Source organism: Orycteropus afer, unplaced genomic scaffold (assembly GCF_000298275.1).
Source record: "Orycteropus afer afer isolate SDZICR_OR568_19922 unplaced genomic scaffold, OryAfe1.0 scaffold00786, whole genome shotgun sequence".
Taxonomy (NCBI): Eukaryota; Metazoa; Chordata; class Mammalia; order Tubulidentata; family Orycteropodidae; genus Orycteropus; species Orycteropus afer.
In genome coordinates, this window is record NW_006922373.1 from 65,178 (window position 1) to 86,570 (window position 21,393).

General features: G+C 41.5%; 1 protein-coding gene across 1 annotated transcript in view; it reads right to left on the reverse strand.

The window, feature by feature from the left end:
• Positions 1-355: 355 nt before the first annotated feature.
• The window catches only part of NBR1 (NBR1 autophagy cargo receptor), a 25,510-nt gene continuing 4,472 nt past the window's right edge, over positions 356-21,393 (reverse strand). Inside the window, exons 2-20 of the mRNA XM_007957722.2 lie at positions 19,546-19,608; positions 18,831-18,849; positions 18,090-18,112; positions 16,010-16,204; positions 15,569-15,646; positions 14,881-15,095; positions 14,206-14,373; positions 13,042-13,251; positions 10,197-10,356; positions 9,813-10,103; positions 8,761-8,910; positions 8,203-8,278; positions 7,594-7,704; positions 7,169-7,333; positions 5,410-5,839; positions 4,575-4,669; positions 3,621-3,678; positions 2,810-2,915; positions 356-529 (exon numbers count right to left, since the gene is read on the reverse strand). Of these exons, the coding sequence (XP_007955913.1) occupies positions 356-529; positions 2,810-2,915; positions 3,621-3,678; positions 4,575-4,669; positions 5,410-5,839; positions 7,169-7,333; positions 7,594-7,704; positions 8,203-8,278; positions 8,761-8,910; positions 9,813-10,103; positions 10,197-10,356; positions 13,042-13,251; positions 14,206-14,373; positions 14,881-15,095; positions 15,569-15,646; positions 16,010-16,204; positions 18,090-18,112; positions 18,831-18,849; positions 19,546-19,608 (2,787 nt within the window). The remainder of the gene's footprint in view (positions 530-2,809; positions 2,916-3,620; positions 3,679-4,574; positions 4,670-5,409; positions 5,840-7,168; positions 7,334-7,593; positions 7,705-8,202; positions 8,279-8,760; positions 8,911-9,812; positions 10,104-10,196; positions 10,357-13,041; positions 13,252-14,205; positions 14,374-14,880; positions 15,096-15,568; positions 15,647-16,009; positions 16,205-18,089; positions 18,113-18,830; positions 18,850-19,545; positions 19,609-21,393) is intronic.

Here is a 21,393-nt window from a genome sequence, read left to right on the forward strand (position 1 = left end):
CTAAGAATTAAAACAGAACAACAAAAAAAACTATGGTTCAATACAAGCAGAAAACTGGTTCTACAGGGAGTTCAGATTATACTTAATACACAAAAATGGAGAAAGGAGTTTTATCTAAATCAATTAAAAAACTGTGTTCCTACTATTCATCCAGTGTCTGAAGTGAAAATTTAAGTTCTGGTCATTGATTGGCTTCAAAAAATACTGTATTGCATATATTGTCTTGACAATTCAATGATGGGCTATATAAATAGTCATCAGATTAAAAAACAAGCAAGGACTTCTACCCCACACCCCAATAACAGAATAAAGATCATCTCTGAGCAGCAGTTATTATTTAATACAAGGAAACTCTTCAGTAGCGGTGGCTGTACCAGTCGTTGTTGTTGACCTGAAGGAGATCTGTCACAACCTGCAGGATGTTGTAATTGTGTTTCTTCAGCAGCCTCAGGTTCAGCTGTCTGTCACAGAATCCCATTTCAAAGAGATGGGCCATCAAGGCTGCTGTCTGGTCTTCAGAAACTACGGGCTGTGTGCAGACAGGAAAAGCAGGACATTTGCTATGTAAGTGCTTATCTTGTAAATTCTTAAACTGTTAACTTTACCTTACTAATAAAGCATACTACTGTTCCTAGATTTATACAAAATACTAGGTAACGAGAACAAGAGGATGGTGCACTTGTCTGCTTTGTACCAGGGGTCTCCTGAGGGGTGAGGGGGATTGGGAAGGCCCTGTTAGAAATTAGGTATGTGTGTGCTGGAAGGAGAAAGGAAACCTGGGGACTAATGAACTGTCTTAGGACTAGGAAGAGAACACTTCAGAGAAGACTTTTAGAAAGAAGCATTCTTTGGACAGATGAAATTAAGCTCTAAAAACCCGGTGAAGACAAAGCCTTATTTATGAAAATCAAGGTACAAAATACCTCCTGTTCTACAGGGCTGTTGAGAGAATTCCAATGAGAAACTGCATGTGTGTTGAGCATAACCTCTGGCATTTCCCTCTCTACCCAATCCTACTGTTCCCTTCTTCCCTTTTATTTCAGAATAGATGATCCATCCTCCTTTCCAAATCGATCCTTCCAAAATTACTCTGCTTTGGATCACCTCTCACCATCTCAGGAATCTGTCCATTAATTATTCTCTCTCTCTCTCATCTCTTCTGCTACCAGCTGGCTCTTTTCCTTGAAAGAAAAGAGCTCAAGTCTCACACATCTTTAAAAATGTCTCCCCTCTGCCTTACGCATCCTAGCTTCCCCTCTTTCCCTCTGGAGCCCAGCTATTTAAAAAGTGGGGCATCCCTGCACTTTGAAATTCCTCACTATCAGCCCACACCTCTCTGTAGCATTTGACACTGCTGACCATTCCTCCCTTATTAAAACTCCCTTCCTTAAGTTCCAGCACAGAACTCTCCTCATTTTCCCTTTAGTTACCTGTCTTCTTTGTAGGCAACTTCCTTATTCTTTAAAGGCTGCTGCTTACCTTACCTACTCTGCCTGGATGATCAATCACACGGCCCTTGCTATAACCTGAAAGAAAGGGTCCAACTTCATCGCCAGGCCAGCTCTCTCCCCTGTGCTCCAGCTTTATATATCCGACAGCATTTTGGTTCTTTTTACTTAGATATGACATGCATGTCTCAGATGCAACACCATCCAAAACTGACCTAATTGTCTCTCTTCTCATCCAAATATGTCCTTCTTCCTGCATATTCTTTTTTATTCATCACCTAAGCCAGAAACTTGGGATTTACCATTGACTTCTTTCTAGTCACTGAATCATGGTCTCCAAGTTCTGTCATTACTACCTCTTAATTATCTCTTTCAAGGAACTCTGGTGCAGTGGTTAAAGCATAAGGCTTCTAACCAAAAGGTCAGCAGTTTGAACCCACCAGCCACTCCACAGGAAAAAGATGAGGCAGTCTGCTTCTGTAAAGATCTATAGGCTTGGAAACCCTGAGGCTGTTCTAGTCTGTCCTATAGGGTCACTATGAGTCAGAATCAACTCGATGGCAGTGGGTTAATTATCTCTTTCATTCTTCCTTCCTACCTACATATGGATTCTCAACTGATTTCTTTCCTGGCTTCATGCCAACATCCTCACTGTAGTGAAGTTCTCTTACTAAGACCTTGATCTTGTTAACCACTTCCTTTAAACTCTTGACATGCTCCCCTAATAGCATTAAAATAAAATCCAAACTCTTCAACACACAACAAACAAGGAGCATGATGGTCTGCCTCCAGCCTACATTATTTGGTCTTTTTTATTCTTCTTCTTAGACTACATGATCCTGTTCCCTAAATTCAACTTGTTCTTTTATACTTCCAAGACTTTTTTCTGGCTACTCTGTCTGCAATGCCTTTTTCTCCTTCTTTCCTGTCCAAACTTACTTTTTATTTCAGGACTAAGTTCAGGCATCATCTACCAGGAAGCCTTCCTTGGCCTTACCAGCCCAGGTGAAGTATGCCACTTGTCTGAAAGCACCAGCACAGGATCTTACCCCATAGTGTAAATGTCTTCTTACCCATTGTTTCCTAGGCTTTGGGCAGAAACTAGAGTCTTATTCATCTTATAGTCCCAGATCCTGGAGCAGTTCCTCACACAGTAGGTCCTCAACAAGTATCAGTTCTTGTTCTTTTCCTTCCAGAAGTAACTTGGTCAGTCACAGAAAATGGTAGAGCTGGACACTAACTAACTAAGACTCAATCTAAAGCCAATGATTTCTCCACAATGCCATGCTACTCTCCAACCCCAAGGCCGCTGTTTTCATTTGTGATTGGGTTTCCATGAGGAAAATAAAACACACACTAACCTGCGCAGTGACTGGTGGCCCAGCGAACAGGACCTTGTATGCGGAGGCAGCAACAGACAAAGCCCCCTTCACCAGTCCTCCAGCAATGCTGCTCCCTTGGTGGTGCCTGGGGAGAAAAACCAAAGGATTTCCCTAAGACAAAGAAGTCTTGAGCTTCCTACAAGGTAATCTGGGCTCTAATTGAATCCTTGAAAGAAAAAGAGATTTGCTTACAAGAAAAAAAAATCAGATGTAAAAAGTGAATGTGATTGGTTGTGTTATCGGTTTTGTAGCAACAAATCTGGGTTTGATATAGGGCTAGCTCTATTGCTGCAAGATACGGGCACTGCAGAAAACACACCACGCTGGGTAGCATGCCAGCTTTCAGTTCCACCTGAAAAATAACATGGTCAAGAGCATACTGGGGTACCAGCAGTCCATCTCTGCCAGGTTAGCAGCTTGGAGGAAACACCTCCCAGAGGAATGTAGGGAAGACCCATCTTGACACCGCTCTGAGGTGTTTGGGAGTGGAGAGGTAGATGTACCTAAGAATAAGTTACCAAGATGCACACTGGGCCTGCCCTTCCTGCCTTCTCTGGCACCAAAGTGAGGGAGACAAGAGACTCTCAAGGCACTCCTCTCTGATCTGGAATGGAAACACTCTTAGGTATCACCTTTGGCCCTTTGCTCAGTGTTGCTCTAAAGTGTCAGGAGGAATGATAACAAGAATGATGACGGCTCTCCTTCCCTACTCTCATGGGCTCTTTGAAGCAGAAGCAATAGTAGCTTATCCACCTGCTTCTGAAGAAGAGACTGCACAAGGTCCAGTTACCTTGAGTTGTCATAGCTCTTCTGTCTGCTGTTTACAAGTCCTGAGGAGCCTCTGGGCTCTAAAAGCAAAAGAGGTGTTGGTTAGATGCAGCATCCATAAGCGCCAGGTGTTCTCTAACTCACAGCAAAGCTATTTTGGAGGCAGGTTGCAATCTGATCACAGTATTTGAAGTCTCTTTTCTTTTTTTAAGTATTTGGGAAACTTTGTGGGGGGCGGTTTAAGTAAATGATGAGAAATTGTTCAAAATGTAATGCAAGGTGAGAGTTTTTAAATCAGAATAATAAATTCTGTAATCCGAGCATACTGATTTATTAGTCTGTAAGGACTTTTAGTTTTATTTTTTTGGAGGAAATAAGTAGGAAGTGACTTTGAAGGTCTATTCACAACAATTTCATGGTTCACAACAACTTTATAGTTCATAACTCTTTATTTTGCAGATGAGGAAACAGATCTATAGGTGTTATATACCTGCTGAGGTACTGTAGGCCGCACAGTGAGAGAAGGTGGAACTGGGGCTGGAACCTAGACTTCTGTGGCTCCAAGGTCTGCTTTCTTCCCACTATAGTGCAATGCCTATCTCTGTGATGTCTCATTTAAGAACTATTAAGCTGGAGAACAGGAGCTCTGGTGGCATAGTGCCTAAGGCATTTGACTGCTAACCAGAAGGCTGGCGGTTCAAACCCACCAGCCACTCCTTGGAAGGAAGAATGGGCAATCTACTCCCATAGTACACTGCCTTGGAAACCCAAGGAGGGGTCGCTATGAGTCATGTCCGACTCGACAGCAGTGGGTAAGTTAGAGAACAGAAATGAGAGTATGAGGGATGAACACAGAAAGAGAGAAAGGGCAAAGACCTAAAAACTGCCAAGATTCATGAGACATGAGCCTACGTAATACCTAGTTTCCAGCAGAGAGGATCAGAGAGAGAAAGAGAAAGCTCGGGCTGGTCATTACCTCCTTCGATCTGATCAGGGGCTGAAGAAACTTCTGGGATGGTAACTGGTGAATCCACTCCTGGGGAACCATGATGCTGTACACAAGGAGGGCTGCTTTCAGAAAGACACAATATAGAAAGCTGAAATAGCAGCAATGTTAATGGTAGAGAAACAGTAAACACAGCACAGCAGTGCTAAATTCTCCACACACGCTTCACATTCCTAATCCAGGTCACACGTATTTAGGGATCATGTCAGAAGGACTAAATTCCACTCCTTTGCCTCTTTGGCCACAGTCAAGCTAGAGAGACTGGCTTCAGTCTGGCCTCTTATGTTCTACTAAGTGGTGCTGGTAAAGCTAAATGTCTAGCTCACTAGGAGAACAGCTTAAACTACAGTCAAGGCTCCAGCATTTTCCACATGGTAAGAACAATGGTATAGACAGATCCAGCAGAGAATTAAAAATAATTTATGTGATTTCATAGAACTCCCCCCCCCCAATAACAGCTTTAAATTCCTAATTATGCTTAGGAATTTTGGGGACTGATAAAAAGAAAGGGTTTTGCTGCCTTTGCTCATAAAGGAGAGGAGATACTGGGAACTTTGCATTTAAAAAGTGGCTCTTAACAATCTAAACATAAATGGATTACACTCAAATGATTATGATTATATAATTAAGGGTGACTACAACTAGTATTTCTTTAAATCTAGAACCCACAGGTGCTAGGAAGTATAACTTTTATTTATCTCAATGCAGGCTTTCCTAAGAAGAGAAAGGTTGTGAGGTCAAGTTGACCCCTCTTACTCTTTTTTTTACCTCTGAAGAACATCCCAGCTGAGGGGTGTGACGGTACCTGGGCAGTAGAGGTGGAGGCCCCACCACCTCTGGAGTTAGGGGCACTGTTTCCAGAATCTGTGAGGTCATGAGGATGTCAGTGACGCTGTGCCCCTGGGGCTGGGTCTCTCCTCGAGGGAATCTCTCCCCAGCCTCAGCTGGTTCCTGTCCAGCCTCAAGCCCAGGCTCGCCTTCAGCACCTCCTCGGTCCAGGCCTGGCTGAGAGAGGGCAGAGCTGTACATGGAGTCCCCCAGGGGGCGGCTGGTATCAAAGCACTCAGGCAGGATGATGATGTAGTCCTCTGAGGAAGCAGAGGACTGACTCTGAACTTCATCTTTGAGCTCATCCTCCTCCTCTTCCTCCTCAACAAATTCTTCCTCAGCGATATGGACAATCTCCTCTCTCTCATCACCAAGTGGTCCCCCTCCTTCACATGAGGCAGATTTCACTACAGGAGGAAAGCAACCAGTTTTAAGGTATAAGCTAAAAGCAGCCTCTGGTGCTACCCTAAGTTGGTAAAGTAGGACATGGGCTAGAAATGTGAATGTCAGAGAAGAGGGAAGAACCAGCAGGATGGGCTGCGGCTAGAACCATGGCCGTATTCTAAAAGCTCATACAAACTGGACACACTCAAAGGTCACAAAAACAAAGTAGCCAGAAACATCCAGGCTTCAGAGAAGAATATGACCTTAAAATGATGAGGCCTCCATGTGATGGATAATGTACTGAGACACAGTTCAAAAGAAACTGATAAAGTAGCTAACAGTGCTGTAAGACCAAAGAAAATGCAGATGATGTGTATCACAGGACAGCATGCATGCTTCCCCCTCTTCTTTATAAGAGCAGTGCATGTTCATGGTAGAAAATGGGCAAAATATGGATTAGGAAAAACAAAACAAAACACCATTGTCCCATCAAAAATAACTACCACGAGCATTTTGGTCTAAATCCTTCTGGGGTTTTGGTCACACATTCATATACATATGTATTTTAAACAAAAGTGAGACAAATCATATTGAAAGAACAGGTCAAATTTCATTATACATAGATTTTCCATATAATTTTGATACACTAGAATTTCAATTTTTAGATGGTTCTTGAAAAACATGGTATTGGTTCTACCTATCTGCTATCTAGAAATTTCTGATATAAGGTGTTTGTCACAGCAGAATTTCACTTGGAGAAACTCAGTTTGGTGCCCCTATCTCTAGCCACTATTTCCTGGACTACCACCTAGGAACTCTGGTAGCATAGTGCCTAAGGCACTTGACTGCTCACCAGAAGGCTGGCGGTTCAAACCCACCAGCCACTCCTCGGAAGGAAGGTTGGGCAATCCTACTTCCGTAGTGATACTGCCTCGGAAACCCAAGGAGGGGTCGCTATGAGTCGGGGCCGACTCGACGGCAAACAACAACACCACCACCACCACCTAGGAAAACACAGACAGCTCAGCTGCCAACCAGGCTGACACTCAGCCAGTTTATAGGAAGACTCTTCTGCAGAGTCCAGGCAGCATGGGCTGCTCTTCCTCTGTGGAATGCAACTGTAATTCTGCACCTGAGAAAGTACAGAAAGAGGTCTGGCAGCTTCTTTGTTCCAAAAGCTATAATTAAAATGGTCAGGCAGCTTACATAGAGTATGAGGAAACCAATGTGACTGCAATTTCTAACAAAGACCATCCTATCTTCACTCTCAGGGAAGGGCACTTCTAACATGGGTCTAACAATCACTGTTTGGGTGCCACCCCACTAGGTGGGCGAAATGAGGGGACACTCACTGTGCAGGGACTTCTGTCGGCAAGGTGGGTTGTGATCAGGGGCAGCATCCAAGGTAAGGGATCGGATTACAGTCTCACACACAAACTGGGTCCCACTCAGGTCATCTTCTGCTTCCTCCACTGAAGCAGTGTTCTCGGTCTCACTCTTCACTGACACTGTGGAATCTGAAAGAGTTGAGAGCCTTGTCTGAGCTTGGTGTTTAAAATGCTGAGGCGCTTTCTCCATGTCAGGCATCAGCCATGCTCACACTAGGCCAACAAACAGCTGCTATCTATGCCTTCTGAAGATGAGGCAACTTAAAAAAATGAGATCCTACAGAAACCCATTCACACACCAAGGTCAGGTTAGTAGGGGGTAGGTGTAAAAATAGGATAAGATATTGAAAAAGGGGATATAAGTGTTTTGCAAACACTTAACCCCTTACCCGGAAGTGCTTTAAATCCTGCCCCTTCACTCTCTTCCTGTATCTGCCCCAAGCCTGGCTTCTCTATTAAAGGACTGTCGTGTGGCAGAGGAGACATGCAGGGAGTCATATCTGGAGAATGAAGACAGGAGAACCATCAACCAAGAAAAAGCATCACATCCTCAACAGTCAGTGCCCAGAAGCAGCTCACAGGTTTCTTGCCTCCTGCAAGGCTGAAGGAAAGTATGTTTCAAGGCCTGTTGTAAAGAGTTTCTCCAGACCATGAGGTGCAAGTATCTCAGACAGATTAATGTAGGATGGAGGATAGTCATCTGGCCTGGAAGGTCATAGCCAAGACACAGAACCATAAATGTAATGGAATAAAAGGACACAAAACCTCTACAGAAAAATGGAGAAGAGGGTTCCTTTATAGTGGAGAGTAGTGGGGAAGCCTCACATAAACTTTATCATTGCCTCTGATAGACAATGGGGAAAGAAGGAAACCAGACCCATGGGTGCGACTTTACTATCACATCGTGGGAGAATAAAATGCTAACCACCAGAGTCCACATTGTAGTACTTTTGGGTCTGGTAATAAAACAGACAAGGTGAATCTAGTAACATTCTTACCCACAGGGGTGTTGTGGGGGACTCTCTCCAACTCTTGGACAATGTTTATATCCAACAGCTCAAAGGACAATAGATCCTGGAAAAAAGATGGGCAATATCAGGCTGCTTGCAGTGCACACTGGACCACGTTCTGTCTTGATGGGACTTGCAGGGCACTGAGCTCTACAGTACATGGATCCAACTCTGTTTAAATTCTTGCCTCACCTCAACCAAGTGACAGGGAAGAGAGTTAAATGGGAATGCGATAGATGGCCAAATGGCAGGAAAGACAGGAAATGCAATGGGTATAAAGGTGAACCAGAAGGTGAGATGCAGAGGCAACTCAAATGAAATTGTGGGGAAGCACATGAGTGAGGTCACAATTCTAAATGAAATGTTTCAGAAACTGTTATTCCCATGGGTGAACTCCCCTGCCACTAATGCATCTGACTCTATCAAAGTAGCCATAAACTCAACCATCCTGGACACCACCCAAAGCTACCACCTTCTCATCAACGCAGCAAAACACTTTCCCCGGTGCTCTCTGTTCCTTGCCCCTCAAAGTGTTGAATCTTCTACCTGGGCAGTCAGAAGGTCCACAGATGGGATGTAGAGCTCCCTCTCGCTGGCAACCTTCTTTATCTTCTGAGGGATGCAGGTTCCTGTCCCTTCTGTCTGCTCAGTCATTTCATCAAGCTGAATTTCTTCTCTGGCCAGAAGAAAGGCTTCCTACAGAGACAAACCATTAGGACAGAGTTTAGGCCCTCAACAGGCTGAAGGGTCTTTCTGAAAACAAAACATCGCTGCATTACTACTTTTTTTTTCCTGAACTTTTTGTTTGTATATAATTTTAGACTTACAGAAAAGTTACAAAAATAGTACAGAGTACATATATTCCCTATATCTAGCTTCCCCTAATGATAACAGATTACATTAACCATAATACAAGTCACAACCAGGAAACTAACATAGGTCCACCCACCCATCCATATTTTGTCAACTTCCTACCAGGAAAATGCATTACTTTTGTAAAGAAGAGAAAGCATGCATGTGGTCCTGTGGTACACACCACCTAATATATATATGTATGTTATGTATGTGTATATATATATGTGTGTGTGTATGTATACACACACACACACATATATTTTATTTACATAGCACTGTTAGTGATTACTCCTAAATTTAAGAAGTAATCATTCTAAAAGTGCCCACTAATAGAGGGAAGTTGTCTTAGAAAACTGCACACCAAGTAACAACCAGGGCAAGGCTTCATTAATATTTAGGGAACATACATAAGGGATATTTCAGGGGAGAGTAACATTAAGGAGTAAAGCTATTAGTCCATCAGTTCTACAGGCGAGGCCAGGCCACCCTTCTTTCTGCTGGGCAGCAAAGAGACTGCCAAGCATCACCACAAAGAGCACTCAGATCCTTAGGCCACTCAAACAAAGCCCTTGAGGACTGGGCGAAATTTCAGTATATAAATGTGTTAGGGGAGGGGAGAGTAGCTAGCCTTTCACGAGTCCTGAAAGAATGACCAGCTGTGCTTCAGCTCTCTTTGTTTCAGTCACCCGTTCCCTAACTCAGTAAGTACACTGGGGCACTGGCCAAAGCCTGCCAACGCTCACCTCTTGCTGGTAGGTGACATCATCAGCTTTGCTTGAGCCGACAGTGCCCTTTTCAAGGTTACCAGGGCTCTCCGTGGAGGGGAAAGGATCCACTATGATACTGCACCAGACCCGAGGCCCAAACTGCTGGCCTTTATGAGAAAGACGCCAGTGGGAAGTGTATGTTCCCTCCAAGGTTGGGGCAATGAACTCCACAGACACAACTCCCACATGGCCGGCTTTCAGGCAGGGAACCAAGACATCCTTCTTTTCTGTAGAAGCCAAAGTCAGGTTTCCCCACATAAACTTGAGCTAAAAAAGACAGTGACAAGAGAAAGAAAGTCTGTCAGCTGAGCACTCAGCCACATCCTATTACATCACCTTCAGGTTTTGTGGAAAGGATACCTTTGTGTCTGCACTCCATTTCACACTGCCTGTATTTTTCATCCTCCAGTGTTTGATGAACTTGGTTCCTGGCTGAAGGTGAGTACCATCAGGCAAATTCTCATCCACAAATGCTGCGCTGAGGGTTGGCATAACTGGGGCACAAGGCTGCAAAGGGAGCCTGCACAGAAAATTCACACACTTAGTCACTTGCTACTGGGTGTGAAGGCCCGTGGATATAAACTGCTGTGGCCTGAGCGCCTGACTATGACTCCTGAGGATGGCCTACTGCATTTGCTTTAAAAATAACACAAACTCAAAATTTCAAAAAGGACAGGTTTGACTCCTGAGCTAAAAAAGCCATGGCAAGGCTAATTTAAAGATCTATAAATAGAATTATAGTCAAACTCTTAAAACATTTGCTAATTTGCTTCAAATACGGATTGCCTCCAGTGAAGAAAGGTCATTAACAACCCCAGTTCTGAATCTTACTGGTTTTTCATCTTTCTGAAGACAGCAAAGCAAGTAGCAAATACAACACCCATTCATTAATAATGCTCCTAAGTATTTACCCAAGTGACAAGAAAACATGCCTACATAAAAACCTGCACATGAATGTTTACAGCAGCTTTACTCATAACTATCAAAAATTGGAAGCAACCAAGATGTTCCTACAATAGGTAAATGGATGGATAAACTGTGCTACTTCCATACAAAAGAGGGTAATTCAGAGATAAAAAGAAATGAATTATCAAGTCACAAAAAGACATGGAGGAACCTTAAAACGCAAACTGTTAAGTAAAAGAAGCTAGCCTGAAAAAGAGACTGAATGATTCCATTTTGAACAAGGCAATGCTGGAACAAGAGTGCAAAGATCAGTGGTTGGCAGGGGCTCAGGGCAGAGAGGAAGGGATGAAAATGTGGAGTACGGGGGAGATTTAGGGCTGTGAAACTATTTTGTACCATACTTTAACAGGGGACACATGGCATTAAGGATTTGTCAAAACCCACAGGACAACACAAAGAGTGAACCTAATGTAAACTATGGACAATAATAACATATCAAACACCATAGGAATGGGAGGTTTCAAAAGGTGAAACCATGTGCAGGGAAGGAGGGATATATGGAAACTATACTTTCAGCACGACTTTCTGTAAACCTAAAACTACTCTAAAAAAAAAAAGCCTAATTAAAAAAAGTCTGTTAACATTATGCTGAGTGAAATAAGTCAGTCACAAAAGGACAAATATTGTATTAGTCCGTTATTGTAAAAGTTAAGGAAAGGTTTATCTATTGGAGGAAATTTTCTTTGTTGGTTACCAGGGGGGGGAGGGGAGGGGAGGGAACGCTGTTAGAAAGATAGAGATAAATATTGATTTGGGTGAAGAGAAGGGCAATGTACCAAATGTGAGTGATCAATATGGCAGCATTGAGGATGAGAAAGACAGAGAGAGGTACATGGGCAGTACAGACAACAAATATGAACCCTTTTGCATATACAGTACTGAGTTGTCAGTGAAAGCAAACATGGGTATATGGACGGATAGATAGGAGGACAGGCTAAACAATTAGGTATGTCTAAATGGGGAGTGTATCCAAGATCATATATAGGGTTGGCAGACAATGGGCCTATAAGTTTATGTGAATGATCAGAATTCCCAGGTGTATAGTAGAGCTGACAAGGGGCAAGGTTATGGTCATTGCTTGGTCACAGCCAGCTACCCAGAGCGACCGAGTAGTTGATCCTGCGGGCTTGGGACCATAGTCGCAGGGGACATCAAGCTCAATTGGCATAACATACTATACAAAACATTGTTCCACTTCCTACTTTGGCGAGTAGCGACTGGGATCTTAAAAGCTAGCAAGCTGCCATCTAGATGCAACGATGGGTCTCTCCTCGTCAAGCGCAAAGAAGAAAACCAAAATTAATGGAAACAATCAGTCCTAGCGACTGGTACACCATCCGATCTGCAACCTATACAACTATGAGACCAGAAGAACTAGATGGTGCCCGGCTACCACTGTCATCCACTTGGAAGGGATGTAGGAGATCCTGCATAGAGAGGGAGAACAATGTGGAACAAAACTCAAAATCATTTGGAGGCAAAAAAAAAAAAAAGATGGTGGGGACCAGGTTTGCTGGTCCAATAGAGCCTGGTGGAACCACTGAGACTATGGCCCCTAGCTGCCCTTCAGGTCTGGAATTGAACCTACACCTGTGGTTTCCAGCCAAACAAAGTACAGGCATGTGAGTTAAACATTTACCTCAAGTAGACACACGCCCTGGAGAGAACAATCATGGGAGAAGGAAGGGCTGCTTATGCAGAAGGAGACAGCGCAGAGTGCAGAAGAGGTTGGACACTGGGAAGAGGTAACTATGGGGAGGAAGTGGTGGGGGGAGCTGTTGCATTGTAAATTTTGGTCAACGACATGAGACAAAGTATATGTGAACTGCTGTATGAAAAGTGAATTTACTCTGTAAATCTTCACCCAAATCAAAATAAAATTAAAAAATAAAAGCAAATGAGGGATTCAACATCTCTGAATCTACTCAGACAGAGTTGTGGGAACAGAACCTCATCAAAATTGGGTGTTGACTGTATTAATAATATGCACATATCATATATTATATGTTTTATAATATATATGTGTAAATACATAATACAGATGTATTAAAAAAAAAAAGTCTGTTAAAAAAAATGAACAACTGGCAAACCACTCTTATAACAAAGCTAGGATCAAAGAACAGGACATTTTGAAGGTTTAGGTGTTAGCGGTTGCAAACAAATAAGACTGACATTAACTGACACTCCAGTTTTAGAAAGCAGAACCTAGTCTTGGCTCCCACCAAGGCCCCAGGCTTACATCAGGGTGTTGGACTGCAGCAAGCTTTCGGGTCGGCCCAGAGGAGACTTGGGGCTCTGAAGTCCATGGATAGAATTCCACAGATGAATCTTCCTGTGGAGTTTAAGCTGCTTTTTAAGTTCCTTGACCTCTGCTTTACGCTGTTTCTTCTCAGCTCGCAACCTTTGTTTTTCTGCTTTAAGAAAGTTCTTGTCAACCTGTTTCTGGAGCCTGTAAGATGATAAATTCAAGTCTTAAATACAACAAACCACACAAACGGGCCTTGCAGAGGTATTTTGAGCCAAATGCAGTCTCCATCAGTATCAGCTTCTAGCTCAGTTTCTGAATTTCATTCTCTACTATCATTTCCGTATCATTAGCTTTGGGTGATTGTCTTCATTACTGCACAGTAATTGAAAATGAGCAGGGTTCCGGCTACCACTGTCAACCACTCAGAGGGGGATCTACGTAGGAGATCCTGGATAGAGTAGAAGAATGATGTGGGACAAAACTCAAAATCAAAAAAGAAAAAGGACCAGGTTTGCTTGTCTGACAGAGCCTGGTGGAACCCTTGAGACTATGGCCCCTAGCTGCCCTTCAGGTCTGGAACTGAACCCACTCCTGTGGCTTCCAGCCAAACAAAAGACAGGCATATGAGCTAACATTTACATTAGGTAGATACACTCCTTGGAGAGATTAATCATGGGTGAACAGAAGAGCTGTGTATGCACAGGGAGGCAGCTTGCATGCACAGGGAGGCAGCTTGTGGGGCAGGAGAGCATGGGAAGAAAGGACACAGGGGACAGGTGGCTATGGGGAGGAAGTGGGAGGAGAGCTGGTGCACTGTCAGAGACTGCAGTCAATTTCATAAGACATATGTGAACTGCTGTATGGATGATGAATTTGTCTATAAACTTTCACCCAAATCACAATAAAGTTAAAAAAAGAAAATGAACAGAGATCAAGGAGACTATCCGTAGTTTTGTAACTCACACCCTGTCACCAGAACCAAGAAACCAGAGAACGATGTTTTGCTGTGTAAATTTTCACAAAAGAAAAAAAGGGGAAGGGGTGGGTTTAAAATGGCCAATTTCTGTTATGTATTTTTTACCACAATAATTTTTTTTGAATAAAAAGGAAAAACAAAGAAACCCAGAGACCAAACATCCATGTGTGTGGTTTTACCTGACTTGCTCCAGAGCAGCAGGAAGCCGAGGAGCAGACAACTTTGAGTGAGAGAGTGGTTCAGAGGGTCCCACGACAGGTCTCCGCAGCTTTAGCAGGATGTGGTTAGCGTCATGGGTGTAAGGCCCTGCCTCACAATCTTCACAGATATTGTAGGATGGGCACAGGCTGAGGGGAAAAGAAGGGCAGAGTGTAGAATGGCACAGTGGGAAGTACCCGAGGTCGGGAGTTAGGAGACTAGACCTCTGATTTGCTCTACTGGCAGCTAGCTAGTAACCTGAGTGTGTCACTGGACCATGCCATGTCTCAGTTTTCCTCATTAATAAAATGGGGATAATAACACTTAACCTGTATCTATTTCAATGGGAAATCTATAGGATGAAGCAGCATCTGAAAGCATCTGGAACAACAGGGAGACCATCTTTGGTGATCTAATTTTGTTTTTGGAGAACATAATTTGCCTGATTGTTAATCCATCTGAAAACAACAAGCCAAATACTTAACTCTCAAACCGGAAAGGATTTGAGTAAAGAGCAGTTTGCATTTCCAATCCAGAGCTACTACGTCTAATGCTCAGAGACAGAATACACCCAGCTTCCCTTCCCATCCAGAATGCCGGCAAGGGTGCTGCTCTGAGGACTACCAACAGACAACTATCTCTAAACTATCGCTCACCTGCACTGATAGCGTACACCAATGATTCTTCTTTGGCAGTTGCTACAAGCAATATGCCAGTTGAACTGGTTTTCTGGCAAAAACAATGTTTCATCTGAAATAGGCATTGAGACTTCTGATGGACAGGAACCCAAGCCTGGGCTTTGGAGTACAAGCTTCTCATGTAATTTCTGTTCAAGCTTCTCAACTGTTTCTTTAACCACTTGCTCTCTGAACTAGATATAGAGCAGAAGGTAGGGAAAAATTCAGTTCCAGTATTGCAAAAGGTGTGAAGATACCAAACAGACCTGAAAACTGTCTCCAGTATAATGTAAAAACATAAATGGCTAAATCTACTGAGTGAATAGACACATAATAACAAAAAGACTATTCCTTCCACAGCTAAAATGGTTCAAAGATAATACTAAGAAATCTTTTCAATGAGTAAATTTTTAACTTCTTTCTTCTCAAGCATAGAGATTTGACCTTTTCCCTTTATATCCTTAGAATTAGATTCTTCCTTCTTCTGGGTACCTCACTGCAAAAGTTAAGAGCTTTCTTGACCAGAACTTCTCTAGTTTAGAAATTAGTGACCACTCTTCATTCACCTGCACCAGAGGCAGCAGCTATCTGGGTCTGGCTTTCTAGTCTTCCACATTCTACCTGTGTCAGCATTGTTGCTAAAACTGAAGCCAGAGAGAACACTCACGGTCTCCAAGTAGCTTGTGAACCAGTCAGGGGGTTTGTCTTGAGTCTGGTCTACATCACATGGAGCAAGTGGTAACTGCTAAGAAAACACAATCCAAGATCATGGTGGTTATGTTTTCTCTCTACTTAATTTTCCTGATCTGCATTATTTTGAGGTTTCTTTTGTTAAGTATACGTGTTTTTTTTTTTTGTTTGTTTGTTTTTTTAAACACACACACACACACACACACAAACCATCAAATAGCATGAAGGACTATGGAAAACTAAGTCTCTATCCCACTCACTTCCCCTCACCAGAAGTTACCACTGCTATCAATTTCAATCAGAGTTTGAGAAGATCACAATACCCCCTAAATCTTTTCTAAATATCTCACATCACAGATCAAAGACAAGGAAACACGGGACCAGCAAAACTGTAGAGACAGGTCCATCCCCTTAATACCTGTGCTGCAGGCTCCTCTGGGGGCTTCATGTCTGATCCCAAGATTCTCACCAGTGAAGAATAATGTGCAAGTGGCTTCTTTCCTGCCCTGGCAGCTAGTCGTTTTTCTGCTACTACTGGGATTGGAGCTTCATCCACAACATAGTATCCTTCATGGACTTGCATCTGCAGTTGGTTTCCCTGCTTCACTGCCATCTGAGAGCACACATCATGAAACAAAATCATTACTGGGAGTCTCCTTTCCCAAACGGAATTACGAAAACACCTAAACAGAAGAGTGTAATCAATGAAAACGGAATAATAGCAGGATTTGTGTTTATTAAATCATACAACACATACGATGTGGATACTCAACCTGCTATTGCTTTGCCAGAAATTTTAATTAGGAATGATTTTGTTACCAGAAACCAACACAAATATGGGTTCATGGTATAGCAATTTACTAGGTGAGATGTTTCATCTAAAATAGCTGGGTTACTGCCTTCCAGTGTAATTGGTTTTACCTAAGAGTCCATCTAGGGACTCCAACCTCAGTTTTCTAAACAAATCAATCCCATGCTAACAGAATTCGAGAAACTCAAAACTATATAGCTTGTAACAGGGTTTACTTTTTCACTAAGAATAGTATTTTGGAAAACATGCTTAACTAGTCATCTCCTTTTGAAAACCATGTTGCTATAAACCCCAATTTGGAAATGATACTTGAAGGAGCATTTAGGGTTCCATGAAGGTACCATGTGTCCAAGATTTGAGAGGCCACAGTGGAAGGTTCTAGTACTCCCAATATCAACCAGAACAGCTCTTCTTTGATCTATTTGTACACATTAGATTTAAGATTCCATTTAAAGGTAGTATTGTATGGTCACAAAGTTTTAAAGCTATTATTCTAAACCAGGAGTTTTTCTTGAAGGGCCACATGGTAAATATTTTAGGCTTTGAGGCCATATGGTTTTTGTCACAACTATCAAAACTCTGTACAAAAGTAGTTACAGACAATACATAAATGAATGGGCATGGCTATGTTCTAATAAAGTTTTATTTACAAAACAAGCAGTGAGCATACAGGCTGTAGTTGACCAATCCTTGTTCTAGACCATAAGCCACCAAGAAGCTTTAGAGTAAAATGTCTGGGAGGGTCTGAGGGAAAAATTGCTCAAAAAAAGACTGCAATGGAATGTGTCAAAATATAAGGGGATCTTAAGTACTAAATATGAAAATGCAAAAATATGCTTGCTTTCCAGGGCAAGACAGTCTTATATAAACTCTAGGCTCCTAAGATCTGAGCTTCCTGACAGGATCAGGTGAGTAAGTAAGATTTGTGGGAAAGGCAGAAAAAGTTACAAAGATCTTAGAAGATTTTTTTAGAGAAACAACTATAGCTTCTGAAATAGTGAAAGAGAAATGCCAGGGAGAGTAGGATAACAGTGAAGGGGGCAAGAGAATAGCATGTTAGAATAGCATAAAAGCAAAGAGGAAATATGAAAACCACAAGAAAACTGAAGAAAACAGAAAGGAGAAATTATGTATAGAGATGGGTATCTCAACTAAGGAAAACCAAGAAAAAGTTTGACTATACAAAGCAAAGATAGTCATCAAACCATAAAGAAAAAATCTTAAGTGCTAAAGCGGTAATGAAAGGACAGAATAGCACACCAGAAGGAATAAATGACCTTGATGACTGCTCTAGCTAATTCACCACTGACTTAAACAGGAGATGGTATGCAACTCTATGGTTAAATCTGCTCACATTTCACTGCAATGTTCCATGGGGAATATTGCAAAGAAGGGAAATGAGAAGCATGAACCAGAAAGCATGATTTCAGAGAGCTTACTGTATTTTAAAGACTTGGATGGTGGCACCAAAACCAACAATGAAGTGGGGAAAATAACTGGGGAAAACTTTTATACCAGGACCTCCCTACTGCTGAATGGCAGCCCTACTCATCAAAATGTCCCTAAAAATAGGTTCTCTCATGTTTATATTCATTAGATCCTCTCCATGACTAATGGAATTCAGGTTGAAATTTTAGTTTAATAGGTATTTAAAAATTATTTGGAAATGAGATGAAATAACCATTACCTTAAGGGCTTCTTCATATTCTCCTAAAAGGACAAAAATAAATAGACATTGTGATATTCTTCACCGGCCTCAAAGATTCTAGTAGGTACAGGCAACCCCACCTTTTAAGTTTTCTTAGCTTATAATCATTAATATATAAACAGCTACTACCTTTATGTTGATAAACTCTCTTCTTATCCCATCACAAACAGAAACTAGTGCAGAACAGTTCTGTTTTAAATTCCTCTTTCTTTGCTACTGGCACCCTCCAGTTATGAAACCTGAACTCAGCTCCCTCACACTAGGCTTACTGAACCACAGGCCTCAAGGGAGTTCATGAATAGTGTTAATATGTGTTTATAAGTTGATACTAAGATATAAATTGACACTAACATATATCCAAGTCTGGGACAGATTGCAACACCAGGAGGACAAGTTATGTGTGTCAAACAGGGAGGCATATGATTTTCAGAGTAGCAGCATTTTAAACATAAGAGAATCCCTCATTAAAGCTGTCTTTAAAGATGTCCATTCAGTCATCATCCTGAATAACCAAGCTATATACAAAACACTGCTATATAGCAAAAATCCTCTATGTGAATAATGCCTATGGATGAGTGAGTACAATGCCAATTTATTGCATGCCAAATTCTAATTTAAAATAAGTACTGTTACAAGGTTTGAGTGTAAGTGGAGAAGCTAAGTCCATGAACAGATAAGGCTTCTGAATAAAGCTGAAGGTCCTCTCAGGGACTCACTCACCTTGACTATTGATGGATACCTGCAAAAGGAAAAAAGCAACAGTGAATTGTAAACATCTCATCAATTGAGTATTTCTGTTATTAAGAACAGCCTTACAGAATAGACACAGCATCTCAGGCCAAGGGTTCAGCTTTTCTAGTGCCACAAGTCAGTCATGAATTGTAATTTAAAAATTTTATCACTTAACTATTGTACCTTCCTTTATTTCAGCCATATTAAGAGACAGCATAAAATAGTGGTTAGTAGCCTGGGCTCTGTAGCAAGAGGGTATGGCTTACTCTACTACTTCCAAGCTATGTGATTTTGGGAAAATTACTTAAACTCTCAATGTCTCAGTTTCCTCATATGTAAAATAGAGATGATAATTATGTATCTAATACATAATGTTATAGTTAGTCTTATACATTGTAACCACTTAATAAAGGTTGTTATTATTATTATTATAATCCAAACAAAAGCTTGGACTACATTTGAACTTAAGAACACTATATAATTTTTAAAGTTATCACTCAGATTTACTTCTTCCATGCTGCTTCCCTATTTCTCAATTCCAGCTCAGATGATACAACTCTGCTTAGAACATGCAATTATCAAATACATTTAAATCCCCAAGTAAGTGAGGGAAAACACTTTCTGAGATTAACATATTAAACATGCTTGAAAAATAAGATCCTTATTCAGGACACCTGGTAATGAGTACCATAATATATTTTACCTCTTCATTTTCCTCATCCAGGTATTTTATTTGAATAGTGTTCAGATCAAATGACACTTTTACCTGCAAATGAAAAATACACTACATGTACAAGACATCAAAAAGTCAAATTGTGGCAAAAATCCAGAAGTCATAAAGGAAAGGATGAGTGTATGTTACTATACAAAAATTAAATATTTCTGTATGCTAAAAAAGATACCGTACACAAGTCAAAAGACAGAGGACTGAGAAAAATACATGCAACCCTTAACAGACAAAGGGTTAATATTTGTAATTATGAAGGGCATCTCTAAAACAGCTTAATGTTAACAATGTTAATGTTAACAACGCAGGTGCAGGTAAAAATGGGCAAAAATGTATAGAAAATTCAAAGAGATCAGCATGCTTAACCATCTTATCTAAATGACAAGTATTATTTAAAACCATAACATCGAGTACTGTCAAGAATTGCAGGCACTGTCATGTATTTCTGTGCGATTTTACAATCATTCTGCAAAGATCTGATAATAGTTATTAAAATTTAAAATAACATACCGGGTGACCCATTAATCTCACTTAAGATTGTATATACAGAGGGAAATACAACAAATCTGGAAACAATCCAACTATTTTTCATTACTAAATTAAGGCACAGCAACACATACAGTACTACTGTGTACCATCTATAGTTTTGATCCTTATCTACAGAACTACATCTGTAATATATTGTTAGGTGACAAAAGCAAGTTGTAAAATAAGCTTGATCCTGTACGGGATCTGTGTGAATATGGAAAATATGGGTAAGCCCATACAGGGCTGTCTGTTAACACTGGTTATCTCAAAAAAGTGGGGGGAGTGAAAGACCAGGAACTTTTCCTTTATCCAGGTTCCCCTGCTACCTGTAAATACAACACTCCTATGAAACCTTTCGTAAGCCAAAACGGGAAAATTTTTTTTAGTGTTCCTAGACCCAAAAAATAACCTACCAAATCATCAAATAATACATAAAATCTAAAATAACACTAACATACAGTGTTCACAGACACAGTTCAAAACTATTGCGGCTTGATGCTGAATGCACTTCCTGGGCGAGGAGCTTGGTGATGCTCCTCTTGCTGGTCAGGGTGCGCACTGCCCACTAAATGCTAGTCTTGCTTTCCACAAAAACAAAAATCCCTTTCAGATTTCCTTCTGTTAGCAAAAACAGCTACTAATATGACCAAAGGAGCTCTGGTGGTATAGTGCCTAAAGCATGCGACTGCTAACCAGAAGGCTGGTGGTTCAAACCCACCAGCCACTCCTCAGAAGGAAGGCTGGGCAAGCTACTTCTATAATGAAACACCTCAGAAACCCAAGGAGGGGTCGCTATGAGTCGGATCCGACTCCATAGCAGTGAGTTGGTTGGTTGGTTAATGTGACCAAACTCACTGCTGTCGAGTGGATTCTGACTCATAGTGATCCCTCTTTGGGTTCCTGAGGTGCTATCTCTATAGAAGCAGACTGCCCAGTCTTCCTTCCGAGGAGTGGCTGGTGGGTTTGAACTGCCAGCCTTCTGGTTAGCAGATTAGCAAAAACAGATGCTAAGGGTCTTTGGTAAAAGTAAAGTGGTAGAAAGGGAGCTTTCAAAAAGTAGAGGATACCTGTATATGTTTGGATTGTTTCATTTCTTTCTTTTTTTTTTTTTAATTTATTATTTATTGTGATTTGGGTAAAGATTTACAGAGCAAATTCGCTTTCCATACAGCAGTTCACATATACTTTGTCGCATTAAATTGACCACAGTTTACCACAATGCAACGGCTCCCCTCCCACTTCCTCCCCATAGTTACCTCTTCCCAGTGGCCATCCCTCCATACTCTCCTGCACCCT